At 38.8% G+C, this 16,637-nt stretch overlaps 1 protein-coding gene across 1 annotated transcript in view; it reads left to right on the forward strand.

The window, feature by feature from the left end:
• The first annotated feature begins 1,583 nt into the window (after nucleotides 1-1,583).
• Nucleotides 1,584-16,637, forward strand: part of PTGFRN (prostaglandin F2 receptor inhibitor) — a 67,246-nt gene continuing 52,192 nt past the window's right edge. The window contains exons 1-4 of the mRNA XM_044675533.1: nucleotides 1,584-1,670; nucleotides 4,531-4,589; nucleotides 7,888-7,927; nucleotides 16,218-16,608. Coding sequence (XP_044531468.1) covers nucleotides 1,584-1,670; nucleotides 4,531-4,589; nucleotides 7,888-7,927; nucleotides 16,218-16,608 — 577 coding nt within the window. The remainder of the gene's footprint in view (nucleotides 1,671-4,530; nucleotides 4,590-7,887; nucleotides 7,928-16,217; nucleotides 16,609-16,637) is intronic.

Here is a 16,637-nt window from a genome sequence, read left to right on the forward strand (position 1 = left end):
CTAGCTGGGTGACCCTAAGCAAGTCACTTAACCCTGTTTGCCTCAGTTTCCTCATCTGTAAAATAAGATGGAGAAGGAAATGCCAGGCCATTCCAACATCTTTTCCAAGAAAACCCCAAATAGGGTCATGAAGAGTTGGACAGGACTAAATGACTGAACTAGAGCAGGAGAAAACTTCTTTAAAATTGTCCCAAAGTGGAATGGGTTGTCTCAAGAAGCTGATGGGTTGCTCCACACTAAAGAATCATAAAGTTGATAGAGCTGGAAAAGACTTTAGGCAGACATTGGGGGATATTGTAGAGAGAATTCCTGTAAAGGGATAGGTTGCATTGGGTGAGCTTTGTTCATAATCTCTTCTGACTCTAAAATTCTGTATCTTTTTTGAAAGTTGTGTTTGATGATTCAGACCTTGAGCAAGTTGGAGCTTAAAGAAAGACAACAAAAACAACAAATACTTGTCAAGTATCAGCTGCATGCCATACAGTCAGGAGAAGATACAAAACTTAGATAATACTAACTAATATTTATAGAGAGCTTTTGAGGATTACAAAGCACTTTATAAAATATCTTCTTTTCTCACAATGATCCTAGGAGGAAGGTACCTTCAGATTATAGATGAGGAAACTGAGTCAGATGGAGGTTAAATGACTTGTTCAGGATCACACAAAAATTGAGGCAGTATTTGAACTCAGATCTTTCTAATTCTAGATCCAACATCCTATCCACTGAACCATCTAGTTGCCTTCTAAAAAAAGACCTGGTTCCAAGTACAATGAGCAAATTGACTGGTAAGGTGAGAGGACTGACTCTAATACACAAGAATGCATAATATGTCACTGAAGAGATGCAAAACAAATGTAGAAAGGGGTAGAGGCATTAGCATCTGGGAGCCTTAGAGAGAAATAGAATCTCCCCCTGCCTTCTAAAAAACGTTTTTGTCACCATATCTTGATCCCCTTTAGCCTTGTGTCCCTTATAAAATAGAAGTTCCTTGAGGGTGAGCACTTTTGCTGGTTTATGGTCAGTGCCTGTCACATTGAATAATAAACACTTTACTGATGCTCTGATTGATTTCAAGTTCAAGCTGGGAAGTGGCTGACTCCATTCTCTTTATTCTGGAGAATATTAGGGACAAAGGAAACTGAAGTTTAAAAATAAAAAAGGTTAAGCCTTCCTTTGTTATGTCAAAGCGTGAACATTTTTCTCTGAGAGATAGGAGAGTGAAAGCTGAGCCCTTTGTTAGTGAGACTTGTATTTGGAGGAGGGAATCAGTAAAAAAGGTAGTTCTTTATCCATGAAAGGGGAGGTGTCGGTGTTGGGTGGAAACATTCACTAGGAAAACACACACACACACACACACACACACACACACACACGCATACATGCACAATGAATAACCCATTCATACCCCACAACTGCTGGTAGGAACCTTAACAAAGATAAAATATCTAATTCTGTGCTTCGTAAGTGATCTAAATGTATAATAACATATATCCAATCCTCCTTGAGTAATAAAGCCAGCTTCACTGCAGCCTTGTGGCAACCTGCAGATGATGCTATTGCTGCCCCTTCTGGTGTTAACAATGGTGCCTCAATTTACCCCACTTGCCCTGTGTCATACTGATAAACCTTGGAGGCTTACTGGATTCCGTTCAGAGCAAGGAGGCTGGGTAGTGATTTGTGTAGTCGTTGCCTCCTGAATGTGCTAGAAGAGAATATTGGTTGATTTGGTACCTGTCCAGTAGGCTGACTTAGCTTATGCTGCACAAGGCAAAAAAAAAAATCTCTCTTGGCACAGGTGTTCATTTTCCATTTTCTGAGTGCTGGCATGTTTTAAAGGTTTACTTATTTATTAGCAGATGATGCAGTCTCTCATTTTGAATTGAGGAATCTTTAAAGAGAATTTAAAGTAAAAAAAAACACAGTACCTAGGACAGTGCTCTGCACATAGTAGGCACACAAGTAAATATTTGCACAGTTAACTACTCACAAAACTATGGGACTCAGATGGGAGTGATTAAAAAAAAATTCCTAATTCTGTGCTCAGGGCAAAAACCTACTCCTAGTCTTTCCCCCTCTTCTTCAGCAGCATGGTTTTCATTATTATCAGTCCTTAGGGAAAATTCTCAAGGTAGAGGACACCACATTAGGTCCTCGGGGAAATTTATAAAGGAAGTGGGGAAAGAGTCCATCCTAGATATATAGCAGTGGATAGATACATAGTCATGAGTGCTACAGGGTGGGGCTCCTATAACTACAACAATGGTAGCCAGATGGGATTGTTCTAGGCTTTTGTGGCCTGAGTGGTTTTTGAGCAATATTTTAAGGGGCAAAAAATAAAAATTACAAAAGCACTTGCTTGTTTTGTCCTAGAGAAGGGAAGACTCCCTCAGAGGAGAATGATGGCTAGCGCAGGCCCTCAGAAGTAGGAAGAGTTGAACTGTATCTGGACTGTGTGCTGTTGGGTGATTAGCTGATGTAAGCTGGGAAAATCAGAGAAGTCCAAGAGAAAGAAAAATTAATTTTAAGGCTCAGGTCTCATGGGGCATGAATATTAATTAATATCTGGGGGATGGGGGATTGGATTGAAAGGAAAAAATGTTTGCAAGAGATGTTGGAATCCATTCAGAAGGATGGTGGTGGTTTGCAGAGCAACCTGAGCCTATGTTGATGTCCTGCAGAGGCCTGTTGGGGAGGTACAGGATGTAATACTGGGATATTAATGTAATAAGGCAGCTGCTAATCCTATTTTTACTTGTCTTTTATTAGAGAATAGCTCACAAAATGATTGCCAATGTTCCCCCTGTCAGGTAGTTTAGAGAAACATTTCTTCAAAGGGCTAGCTAACTGATAATCCAGGTAGGTAGGTTTTAGAGGAAGGATGGGGATTTTTGGTTTGTTTCCAATGGAAACAAGGTTTATATAATTATGTTGTCTGTTCATCTTGGAGTCCCACCTCAATAACTCTTTGTCCCACAAGCTAATTTCAACCAAAAGAGAAGTTTGGCTCCAAAGCTCAGTAGTGTGCTGATCATGGATAAAGGAACCAGGGTCTCATATTTTTTCTTCCACTGTCTCCCCATTCCCCAATACATTTTGTAGCATGTGCCCCATAGGACTGTGCAGATTTTGGCAAACTAGCTGCCTATAGATGAATAGAGCCTATTTTTGTCCTAAAATTGACCATTGATTGAGGGATTGATTTTAAAAAAATAATTGACAAAGCTCAGCACTTAAATTGGATTTTGGTTGGACACACAGACTGATGACATCCATTTATTACCCCTATATAATCTGCTGGATTTAAGTTGTTCTTAATTTAGGATCTGTGAACTTTTTTTTTAATTATAATTGTACTTCTATACAATTGTTTCCCTTTGCAATCCTGTATATTCTATATTATGCTTTTCAAATCATCATTTTCCTAAGAGGTCTATAAACTTCCGTGGATTGCCAAAGAGGGTCATGACAAGAAACTCTGTGAGAACCTCACCCTCTAATCCTCTAAGATGACTTTCTTTGTACTCTATATTTATCTTGTATACATTTATTTACTTGTTGTCTCCCCCAATAGAATGTAAGAATCTTGAAGTCAGGGATCTTCATGTCTCCAGGGGTTAGTAAATGCTTAATAAATACTAGCTGTAGGGGCACCTAGGTATCACAGTGAATAGAAATCCAGGTTTGGAGTTGGGAGGACCCGGGTTCAAATGTGTCCTCAGACACTTTTTAGCTTTATGACCCTGGTCAAGTCTCTTAACCCCAGTTGACTAGCCCTTGCCACTCTTCTGTCTTAGACTTGATACCAGAACAGAAGGTAAGAATTTACATACAGATAAATAGACAAATACTTCTTTACTTTCTGGATGGATGCTTTTGAAGGCTATGACTCTGATTGCCTCTCAGATCAAGTACAAATTTCAGTTGTATGTCTTGAATATTCCCAACCTCTCTGTTCATACTGTTCCCTCTGACTGACCATTAGTCCTCTCTCCTTTCATATTAATCTTTCCAGGCATAGCTTGAGACTCCTCTCTGTGAATTATTCCCAAATTCTGAACCCATACCCTTAATACTTTTTTTCTTAAATAAAAAAAATTTTCCAGATTACATGTTGGTATAATGTTCAATAATCTTTTTCTGACATTTTTTGATCCATATTTTCTTCCTCCCTCCCAACTCTCCCCTTTCTTCCAGATGGCAGGTAATATGATATAGGTTGTACATGTGTTACAATATGATACGTTTTTCCATGTTGTGAAAGAAGACATCACTTATACTAGAGAAAATTCATGGAGGAAATAAAGGGAAGAATGCCATGCTTCAATTAGTATTCAGACTTTGACATTTCCTTCTATAATAGTGGTTAGCAAGCATCATGAGCCCCTTGGAGTTATTCACTTTTGCTTTGTCTGAGATCATCATTGCTACCTACCCCTGCTTTTTTAATTTTGATTGAAGCATAGTGAATTCTGTTCCAGTTCTTTCCTTTTACTTTATGTGTGTCTGTTTTAAATGTGTTTCTTGTAGACAGCATATTGTGGAATTTTGGCTTTTAATCTAATCTGCTGCCCTCTTCTGTTTGATAGGTGAGTTCATCCCATTCACATTCAATTATGATTACTAACTGTATGTTTCCCTTCATTTTATTTTCCCCTATTTATCTTTCTTTTCCTTTCCTTTCAGCCTTTTCTTGTTCACACATATTTTTGTTTCTAATGACTGCCTCTCTGAGTTCACTCTTCCTTTTGTCTGTCTCTTCTTTTTCATATCCCCATCCTCCTTTTTTTCCCCATAGGGTAAAATGTGTTTCTATAGCAAACTTTATGCAGATTTTATTCTTGATTTGCACCAGTTCTGATGAGAGTAAGGCCCAAACATTGCCCACTTCCCCATCTTCTCCTCTATTGTATTGATTTTTTAAAAACCTTTGCCTTCTATTTTAGAATCAATTCTAAGTATTGGTTCTAAGGCAGAAGAGTGATAAAGGCCAGGCAATTGGGTGTAAGTGACTTGGCCAGGATTGCACAGCTAGGAAGTGTCTGAGACACAATTTAAACCCAGGACTTCCTGTCTCCAGGCTTGACTCAATCCACTGAACCACCTAGCTGTCCCTATTGTATTGCTTCTTATGTGCCTCCTCATTTGAGATGATTTACCCCCAATTTTCTCTCCTTTTCTCTATTCTCAGTGTATTCTTCTTTCTTATCCCTTGATTTTGTTTTGCATAATCTTAGTACTTGCAGATCCAGTTAATACCATGTTATATCTGTATTTGCTCAGAGATTGTCTTGGCAGTGTTCCCTAGTTGTCTTTATTTTGTTATGAGAAGCAGCAGGATGTTGTACAAAGAACAGTGGATTCAGAGTCAGGATCATAGATGGAGAGCTAGAGTGGACTTTAAATGTTGTCCAACCCTTATTATTTTATGGAGGAATTGAGTCCTAGGTGAATTGAATGCTTTGTCCAAGTTCAAACAGGACTGAGGTGATCCATAAATTGCATCTGGGTCATAGGATCACATTTAAAGTTAGAAAGAATGTTAAAGACTACTGAGTTCAATCCTCTCTATTTTATATATTATAGAACTGAGGCAAATGAGTTTAAGGGACTTGTCCAAGGTGATACAACTGGTGTTTAAGGCAAGATTTGAATTTGGATCTTCTTAACACTGAGTCCAATCTTCTACCCATTGTGCTACCTTACCATTTTCCAGGTCATCCTTCAACCCTCTTTCCAATGTACCAGGCTCTCTCTCTAGGCTCATTTCTCAGTTCAGCAAGTCATTTCTTTTCTCTAGGCCTCAGTTTACTTGTCTGTAAAATGAAAGATTTAGGCTGGATTAAATCAATAATTCTCTCTGGTTTTAATATTCTATGAATATTACATCTCTACAAGCTTTCCAAGATGAGAGATAATATCATTTTTGTGTGTCTAGCATTGTGTTTGGATACACAATAAGAAAGCTATCCTTGATAATTGTTTAGTTTGTTTTTTATTTTTTTATTTTTTATTTTTTATTTTTTAAACCCTTATCTTCCATCTTAGGATCAATACTATGCATTGGTTCTAAGGCAGAAGAGTGGTAAGGGCTAGGCAATGGGGGTTAAGTGACTTGCCCAGGGTCACATAGCTAGGAAGTTCTGAGGCCAGATTTGTACCCAGGGCCTCCTGTCTCTCAATCCACTGAGCCACCTAGCCGCCCCAGTTAAGTTCATTTTTTAAGGAGGATGTTGGGAGAGTAAAGAAGAGACAGTGTAAGATGAGTGTAAGATTGGGAGCCAATGGACCTGGGTTTGAATTCACACTCTGCCATTTTCTGCCTGTGTAACCTCAAGCAAATCTTTTAACCTCATTCATAAAATGAGATGATTTGACTAAACAATCTCTCACATTCCTTCCAGCCCTCCATTTTTGATCCTAAGAAAGAGACAGGGTTAGAACATTGAAGAAGAAGGGCAAAGAAGATTTGCTTTGTCACTTGTATGGATTTTCTAAACCCAACTCTCAGCATCCTATATGAAAGGATAACATAATTTCTTTCCACTTTTTCTTGTTTGGGAGTTATGGAGGCTCCAAGACAACTTTTTATTGCTTTCCCTTTTCAGACCCAGCTTCTTCTTTTAATTTCTTCTCTTCAGTGTCTCCTAAATTCTCCTTGATACTTCTTGTTCCTTCACCAGGCTTCCTACTTCTAGTGCTTGTCTCTTTTGTGGCAGGTTTAATCCATACCATAGAGCAAACACTTGTTACTCAGTGCCATGAGGAAGGTCCCTGCCCCTGCCTTAGGTAATTTGTGTGAACAATTAATGCCAATCTAGGTAGTCAGAGGGCCCTTCGGTAGCATGAGTCTTAGTAATTCTCTCAACAACCAGAAGTATCTATTGAATGGATGCCTTGTACCATTGACCTTTTTTTCCCCTGCTTTCAAGGACTTTATAGCCCAGCTAGAGAAGAAACTACATGATACTTCCATGGGTTTTTTGTTTGTTTATTTCTTTTTGTTTTTAATGAATGTACCCAGAAATATTGAATTAAAAAATAAAGATTAAAAAATGGAAAAAATATTAAATGATAAAAAATTAAATAGAAACAATAGATGTCCCAAGACTTTGGAGGAAGGAGGTGAAATCACTGTGGACTGGAGGAGGAAGAGAAGAGTGCAGTGAAGAGATTATGCCAGTTCTCATCTTCCCATCTCTCCTTTTCTTTCTTCACCTGATTGTATCTGCCTAAGTATTTTAAAAGGTAATAGTGCCATGTCTAGAATCGAAACCATTCAGAGGGAGCCAAAGCTTGTAAGTAGTTGGCTTTCTGTAGCTCTAAAGAAAAAGCGTTAATGAACTTGATGTTGCTATTCTGGGGGTGTGGGATAATGAGATTGTGTCACTTCACAGAAGTGTTGAGAACCATCCTACCAGAATGATACTGTGGGTCTCAGCTGAGTTAACCATCCTGAGTTCATTTTGGATAATGCTTTTGGCAAGGAGCTTTTTTTGAACGTTTCATTGGGAATTGGGGGCAGGGAGGTGTATCCCTGAAGTAAACTAGACTGAATAGTTCTCATCTCTCATCTGGTTGTAATAGTAAGATCCTGACTGGAGCTACTTTTCCCGCCATTGCTCATCTTCCCTGGAATCTTCTGATTTTTTCATTGAGTTGGTGCTAGGTTTTTCTCATTGAAGGATTCACTGTCTCATTAACATCACCTGGCACTATGCTGTGCACACAATGAAGTCTTGCTGAATGAATGCATGCTGAATGAGGGACATGCAGGAGTCAGTGCCATTCAAATTGGGGCTCTTAACTGGTGACGAAATCATCTCTTTTGTTTGTGACATTGAGTAGCAAGGTAGAGGCCAGACAGAGCTCTGCTTCATTCTCTAGGTTGGGCCACAGCTTTGGACAACAGAAGGCAATGTTATTAGCCTTGGGTATCACCTCTGGGTTTAAAGCTATTCTTGTCAGTGCCCTATTTAAGCCTAATGTAACATATCAAGTAAAAAGCTGATACTATACATTTATATTTGCCTGGATCTCATTTGATCTTCACTTAGATTCTATTATTATCCCCATTTTATAGATGAGTACCCTGAGGCTAAAGGGGAATGGGCTTGGCAAAATGACTTGCTAATAAGTATCAAGGCAGGATTTGAACTTGTTTTCCTGGCCCATAATTGTAGCCCTTCAGAGAGAAGAAAGATACAGAAGAACAGGAAAATAGAGAAGAAAAAAATAGACACAAGTAGTGGAGAGTGGTAGGTTGGTACCAACAGTTAGTTAAGCACTAGCTCTTCCCTTAGGTTGCCTAAGGTCTACAAAGGCAGCCCTCATGATTTGGAGTCATTTTTACCAAAGCCTTCCCAAGAAGTTTGGGTAGGACAAGGGTGAACTGGGAATCCAATGGACCAGGGACTTGATGATTCTCGGTGTCATTGAATCTAAGCATGGAGAGTCCTAAAAGTGACAAAGTGATGAAGGATGCCCTGAATGAAAGTACAAGTGAACATACATATAATCCTTGTCTTCATACAAATTTTATCTCTTGGTAGGTAGCAACAGTTCTATACAACCCTTTACTTGAGCCCATCAGGGGCCATCTTCATGTGTGGAGACTTTCTGACTTCTTTGTGTGATGGATGGAGATATTGCCAGAATTGGGGGGGGGTGAAATAGATTCTCAGTTTATAATCCATAATTTCATTGGCCACAGAGGAGAGACAGATATGGTCATCAACAAATTCAGCTCTTCTATTAATTCCCTGTGGCCTTTGGCAGATGTTATATTATCCACTCATCTGTAAAATGGACATGTTTGCTATTATGATGGCATAATTAATGATCCAACTTAGATACAAGTGACGAAGTCTAATGACTGGAGATGATGCTACAGATGAAAATTGCTATTTCGGTGTCGAGGAGGAATAAGGTTTAAGCTCATGTGTTCCCATCTTGTCACACTTCCTCATTGCTTCATGCCCAAGCACAAGAGAAGGGAGTGCCTTAAGTAACCTGACCTTCATAGAGAATAAAAATAAACTTGGTTGTTATCTCAGGGACACACCTTGGGCTTTGTCATCATTCAGAACTTTTCTTGCTCAAAAGATCTCAAATTCCTTCAATTCCCTTTACTGACTCTTTTCCCACCAACTCACTCCAGTTGTATCATCTTCTTGCCTTCATTAAGTCTTCCCTCTAACTGACCTCTCCCTTTCCATTTTCCCAGTTTGTCACTCTCCTGCTTTTTCTTAAGAGCCTTCAGTGCCCTCCTTCCCCATTGTCTATTTGGGAAGCCATTTCAACCCTGCTTCCTTAGTGTCTTAGTGTCTTTTGAGCCCTTTATTTTCCCTGGCTCATTCTCACTACATTTGTCTCTGCTGTGCTCTTTGGCTATCAAATGTTGATGTAAAGCATAAACAAAAAGCCCAAATTCCCTAAATTGTGCTCAACGGAGATTACCATTAATGGATGTTCAATGCCTTCAAGAGAATACATACAGCTGCTCTACAAACTTTTTATTTATGATTCATGTTGATTCCTTTTTGAATTATAACCCCACAGTTTAAAATACTCACATCTATCTCTTGTTCCCTTTGCTTTTGACATTTGACCTCATCACCTCATTTGAGGTAGAGGCCATCCAACAAAAACTCCTGTCTTCTTAAAATTTCTCTGTATCTTCATTCATCCTTCTTCCTTACCTGCTACCTTTGGAAGAAGTTCCCCTTTTCCTTTCCAAAGCTAAACTGACTCTTGGGCACTTGATGCCCATCCCTTCCCAACCCCTTCAATACTTTGTTCCTTTAGATAGTCTCCCTCTTATAGCTTTCATCTTTTTTTATTTAATTTTTATATTTTTTCCATAATTACATGTGTCTTGTTGTCTCCCTCCCCTCTTTCCTCCCCACTTCTGGAGCTGAGAAGCAATTTCACTGGTTTATACATATATTATCACTCAAAACTTATTTCCATATTCATTTTTATAATAAAGTAATCTTTTAAAACCAAAACCCCAAATCATATACCCATATAAACAAGTGATAAATCATATGTTTTCTTCTGCATTTCTTCTCCAACAGTTCCTTCTCTAGATGTGGATAGTGTTCTTTCTCATAAGTCCCTCAGAATTGTCCTGGATCATTGCATTGCTTTTAGTAGCAAAGTCAATTGTATTTTTCATCTTTCACTCTCCAGTTCTTCCTTCCCTAAAAACATACTCAAAGTCTCTTGTATGAGGAAAAACCCTTTCTAGATCCTGCTGCCCCATTGAACTATTGAGCCATTATTTTCTTTTTGTTCTCAAATCTTCTAAAAGGAACAATCTGTATTCACTGCCATTGCTTCTTTACCACTCCCTCCCCTCCTTGCTCTGTTTCCAGTGAAATAATTTTTTATTGAAATTATTCTCTTTAAAGCCACTGACAATGAACTAATAATCAGAGCCTATGGACTTAAATCAATCCTTTTCTTTTTTGACCTTTCTTCATTAGACTTTGCTGACCATTTCTTCCTCCTTAAAACTTTACCATACTAGGCCTAAAGACAGGAGGTCCTAGGTTCAAATTTGACCCCAGATACTTCCTAGCTGTGTGACCTGGGCAAGATGCTTAGCTCCTACTGCTCTTCTGCCTTGGGACCAATAGAGTATTGATTCTAAGATGGAAGGTAAATCAGTTTAAAACAAACAAACAGAACATTTTCTTTCTTCTACTGGGCAATAACATTCTCTTATTTTTCCTTCCTCTCTGATCTCCTGTTCTGATTTTTCTTCAGCCTCCTAAATATAAATGTTCTTCACAGTTTCATTCTCCCCTTTTTTTCTCCTTACACATTGTTCCTCAACAGTCTCATTTATTAATCAAGCAATAAACAATTATTAAGTGACTACTGTGTGTCAGGCACCATCCTAATTGCTAAGAATTTTAAATAATTAAATTTAATTAAGAACAAAAATCAAAACCAATTCCTGCCCTCCAGGAGCTTATCAGCTTTTATATAGATGGTTCCCAACTCTATAACCCTAGACCAGAGTTCAAGCCTTGCATTTCTAACTGCCTATTGGATGCCTTTCCTTGGATGTTCTACCAACATCTTCAACTCTCTGTTTCTAAAATGAAATTGATTTCCTTCTGGACTTCTGTCCTGCCATTCCTCCTCAAAACAAATTACCAAGAAAAATCTCAATTATTACCTACTTCTTGATTTTTATTTATGCTAGTCCTCCTAGTCTCCCAGCCTGGAAGTCTTGACTTCATATTTTATTCTTCCCTTTTCTTTGACCCTCACATCTAATCAGTTGCTCAAGTACTTCTAGCCTGTTTCAAAAATGCCTCTGGTGTAATATTCCCCTCGGCTATTCTCATTTTTCCCATCTGAGTTCAGACCCTCTCTATTTTATTTTTTTGCTTATAGCATTATGATACAATTTCCCTTCCTTCTAGTCTTTCTTTTTCTTCATCATTTCTGTACATTGCAGTCAGATTAATCTTCCCAGTGCACATTTCTCATATGTAAGAACCTTCAGGAGCTCCCCATTGCCTGCAGAGTCAAGTTCAGACTCAATTTCCTGGCATTCAAAGGCTTCTGTTTCTAACTTTCCTTTTCTTTATCTCCCTTTACTTCATTCCCTATACATTATCCTTTAGGCAAACTATTACTTTCTGAATATAGCCCCCCTGCTTTTTACCTCTATGCTTTGGCTTTTACTGTTTCCTCTGCCTGGATTTCCCTTTTCTGTTCCATCTCTGTCTACTGAAATTCTTCTGTTCTTTGTGTCCCAGCTCAAAGGCTTCTTGAAGTCTTCATTTCTCCATCTGCAGCCTTTTTGCCTTAAGTAAAGACATAGTTGACATCATAAATGTAGATGACAGTGAGCTGAGATGGATAGCTAGTTGCTGGATCAGGATCCAGAAAGGATGCTGGATTGTAATGGTCTAGAACACTAGACTAAGTCTAATAAGATGAAAATTAGTAGAGATAAATGTAAAAATTTATACTTGGGTTCTAAAAATCAACTTTGAAATACAGGATGTGGGAGACATGTTTAGACAGCAGTTTGTTGGAACCCACCCTCCCCGACCCTGGAGTTTAATGGATTATGATCTCAACATGAATCAGTAATGTGATGTGGGAACCAAAAAAGCTAATGTGTTCTTGGGTCACAATGAGAAAGGCCTATTTTCTAGCAATAAGGTGGTTATAGACCCTCTGTACTACCCTGGGGGACAACTAGGTAGCACAGTGGATAAGAGTACCAGCCCTGGAGTCAGGAGAACTTGAGTTCAAATTAGCCTCAAATACTTAGTATCTGTGTGATCCTGTACAAGTCACTTAACCCTTTTTGTTTCAGTTTTCTCATCTGTCAAATGAGCTGGTGAAGGAAATGGCAAACCACTCCAGTATCTTTGCCAAGAAAACCCCAAATGAGGTCACCAAGAGTTGGACAACACAAAAACTACAATTATTAGGAAGCCTTTACTAATATTGAGACTGCTTTTCTGATTATCAATATTAATAGATTGATTAATACTGATGTAGCATAGATTTTTTTTCTTCTAGGACTGGATGGTTAGAGTGAGGAACTGCATCTCCCTATCTCACCTAGACTAGAAGAGTGCAGCAGACCATTCACCGGTCTTATCCCAATATTGAATAGCATAGAAGCTATGGTCTGCTCCATTTCCAGCCTAGACAAGTTCACCTTTCCTTAGGCAGCCTGCTTCTAACCCTTGACAGATTGGTCTCAGGCTTAGTATGTGAACATCCAGTTGGAATTAGCCTTATGACAACTTAGAACTTCCAAGCTCAAGTAATCCACCAACCTCAGCCTCCCCAGTAAGCAGGGATCCCAAGCAGGAACTTTCTTACCTAGCTGTAGCATAAAATTTTTAAAAATACCATGGAATATAAGAGATAATTTGGATCTACAGCATCATTTGACAGATAAGAAAGTGAACTAAAGAGATGGACTGATTTGCCTAAGATCATATATACACAGCTAAGCTGGACAGCAAGGAGCCTTAACTTCTGCCACAATTCTATCTTTCCATCTCTCTAATGTCATAGAAAGAGTATTAAGTTAAGAGATAGAAGGATAGCTAGTTCTGGACTTGCTGTTACCTAGCCTTTTGACCCTAGGCAAGTCTCAAATTCTCTGTGAACATCTCCTCTCTTGAATTCCTTAGCATTAGATAGATATCTGACCCTTTTTAGTGGTTACTGTATTCTATGTCTCATTTTTATCTTGTTTACCATGGATATTTGTAAAGCCTCTTGAGGTCTGAAGTTTTTTTTTTTTTAATTTTTTATTCATCTTCCTGTCCTCCTATGGTTCCTTTTGCATAATAGAATCAAATTCAACGTTTTGATAAGAAAATTAGTCATACTTCTGGCAAAGTCTATGCTGAACTTTTTACACACACACATACACACACACACACACACACACACACACATATATGTTGTGAGATAACTGCCAGTACCTATTTCAAGTGATTTAGAAGAGGAAAACCAGTTTGCTGCTTGTATGGAGAGGCTTAATGGGATAGTAAAACTAAGATGATGATTAAAAATGATTGCAAAGAACTTTGGCAAGTGCAATATATATGTATATATATTTGTATACACTCTCGATGTACTAAGTAAGAGTAACATTGATGGCAGAAGGAATAAAATATACTTCTTAAGAAGGGGGTTAAGAAAGGCAGATAAATGATTTAGTAGTATTCCTTGACCTCTAATGATTTCTCATGTTTGCTGAGGGTGGATATTGAGATTATTGGTGTTTCTGTACTTGTTTGCCTTGGAACTAGATGCCTGATGCTTTCCCCTCCCAAGGAAAAGGTTGGGAGTGGTTAATTATCCATTTATGTGTCCTGGAGGTAGAGGAAATAGGAACTGCAGGCAGTCTACTGACCTTCTTAATTCTTGGTATCAATGATTATGAGATCATAGATTTAGAACTGAAAGGGACTTTAGAAGCCATTGAAATCAGCCTTGTTTTATAGATGAGTAATGGAGTCACAAGAAGTTATTGACTTGCCTAGGGTCATACAGCTAGGAAGTGTCCTTGGCAGTATCTGAGTTTAGATCAAGCCTGACAGTCCAGCCAGTGTGCCATCTAGGTGCCTCAATGGCACAGCTATTCCAAAAATCATTGATATTAGTTGAAAGTGATATATTTTTGTATCACCTTTGCAGAATAAGTCTAATTTATATGGGAATTCATAGGAATTGACATGATAAAACCAATCTGGAATCCTGACCCAGGAAACTCCCAGTTCTATAACTATCTCTGGTACTAGTCCAGGTACAGCCTCTACTTTATGCTGGCACTTGGTGATCCTGAACATAACTAATTCCAAGGGAATTTCAATTTTTTTCCTTCCAATTTTTGCATGCTTCAGTTTATATGCAAAGGAAGAGTATACAGAGGTGGTAATATTAACAAAACAATTAAATGTTTGCCTAACTCCCTTGTCTTGCCTCCCTGGCCAACTCCCACCTAAATCTATAATTGTCAAAGACTTTAAAAGATTTGCCAGTCGAAATGGGAACATAGGTGCCCTTATAAATTGCTTGCCTTTTATCATTACTTCTAGATCAGAGAGTTAGAACGGACAATTAAAGCACAGTAGGATCATCATATTTTTGACATTATAACTATAAAACCTGCCAGGGAACCATTGCTTAATCATCTTATTATTAGATATGGCTCTCAAGTTAAAAACTGCCATGAGTCAAAGAAAATCATGCCCTGATTATCTTCAGAAAAGGGCTCTAGAAGAGAGGCGAGACAAATAGGGAGGGGGCATAGTAATTGATGAACTGAATCCCTTCTGGTTGGGTAAACCCTAAAAGCATGACAGTATATTAGAGAGTCACTGAGAAACTGCAAGAAAAAAACAAAGCTTTCCCAAAGGGTTCACTTAAGACCCCTTTCTTCTTTGTCAGTCTTGGCAAACTGAGCTTATGGAATTCACAATTGGAGTAGATATTACTAAGTAGAGTTCTCACTCTTTTTTCTTTTAAATGCTTGCCTTCTATCTTAGAATCAATACTGTGTTTTGGTTCCAAGGCAGAAGAGTGGTAAGGGCTAGGCAATGAAGGTTGAGTGACTTATCCAGGGTCACACAACTAGGAAGTGTCCGAGGCCAGATTTTCACCCAGGATTTTCTGTCTCCAGGCATGGCTGCCAATCCACTGAGCCACTCATTGCCCCCTCAGTTCAATTCTTAAACCTTAATGAAATGATTCTTGGTAGCATTTCTTCTTTAGGTTACAGATTATGGTCGTTTTTATCTTGTGGAATGAATAAATGAATGAAAAAAGCATTTATTAGGTGCTTTATATATGAGTGTGTGTATGTGTACATATATGTATGTGTGTGCATGTATTTTTTTAAGTACAGGACTAAACACCAAGATCACAAATAGAAAAATAGCCAGCTTTTGCTCTCAAGGAGATCCCATTTTAATGGAGGAGATAACCCATCTGGAAGATTTTAGCCGCAAGTCAAATGGAAAGATCTCACGGTCCTTAGGGTACAGAGCAAAGCAGATGGTCAGGCCTTTTTTTTTTTTTCCTTTTTAAAAACTTATTTATTTATTTGTTCATAGCATTTAAAATATTAAGATACTCAGTTAATTCCCTCCCTCCCCTCTGCTCATTAGAGAAGGCATCATTTGATAAAAAGATATAAGTATGTATAAAACTACATCTTACTTATTTCCATTTATCAGTTGTTTCTCCAAAGGTGGACATGCACAAGTCATTCTTCAAACAATTTTTCTATTGCTGTATATAATGTTATCTTGCTTCTGCTTGTCTCCCTCTTTATAATTTCATGTAGATTTTTCCATATTTTTCCAAAATTAGCTGTTCATTGGGCTTTTTCTCCTTAAATCTGTTTCCACAGATAATAGTCATGTCAGATAGTGCCAAGGACTCTGGTGACAAGAATTCCCTTTTCAGGGTCCTTAGTAGTTATAATCGTAGTTCTGCAGGAGTAATTGTTAGGCTGCATCTCCTGAGCGTGGTGGCTTCAGGTCCTGGTCAAGGAGCATTGCTCTTCCCTCTGGAAAGGGAATTAGATTCTTAAGATTCAGGGTGCTGGTCTGACGTGGTCTGGGGGCCCAGATGTCCATATGTAGTATGGAAGCCCAGAAACCTCTAAAAACTTGTCTTCTTGGTTTCTGGTGTAACTCAGTGACTGAAAGCTCATCTTTCCTCTCATTACAGCTATTTGCCAAGGACGAATAGTGAAGATCCCCACTGGCGACCTCGTCCGAGTGGAGGGTACAGAACTGGTCATTCCCTGCAATGTCAGTGACTACGAAGGCCCCAGTGAGCAGAACTTTGACTGGAGTTTCTCTTCTTCGGGGACTCTTTTTGTGGAGATAGTGAGCACATGGGAGGCAGCTTTCACAGCCCAGCCATACAGGGAGCGACTGCAGAAAGGAGAGATCCAGCTGAGACGAATCGGAAATGATGCTGTGGAGCTCCACGTTAAGAATCTCCAGGCTGCTGACCAAGGGCAGTACAAATGTTCCACCCCCAGCACGGACGCCACTGTCCAGGGAAACTACGATGATACTGTTCAAGTGAGAGGTATGTTCTTTAGAGGAGTCGTCCCACTG

Source organism: Gracilinanus agilis, chromosome 4, assembly GCF_016433145.1.
Source record: "Gracilinanus agilis isolate LMUSP501 chromosome 4, AgileGrace, whole genome shotgun sequence".
Lineage (NCBI taxonomy): Eukaryota > Metazoa > Chordata > Mammalia > Didelphimorphia > Didelphidae > Gracilinanus > Gracilinanus agilis.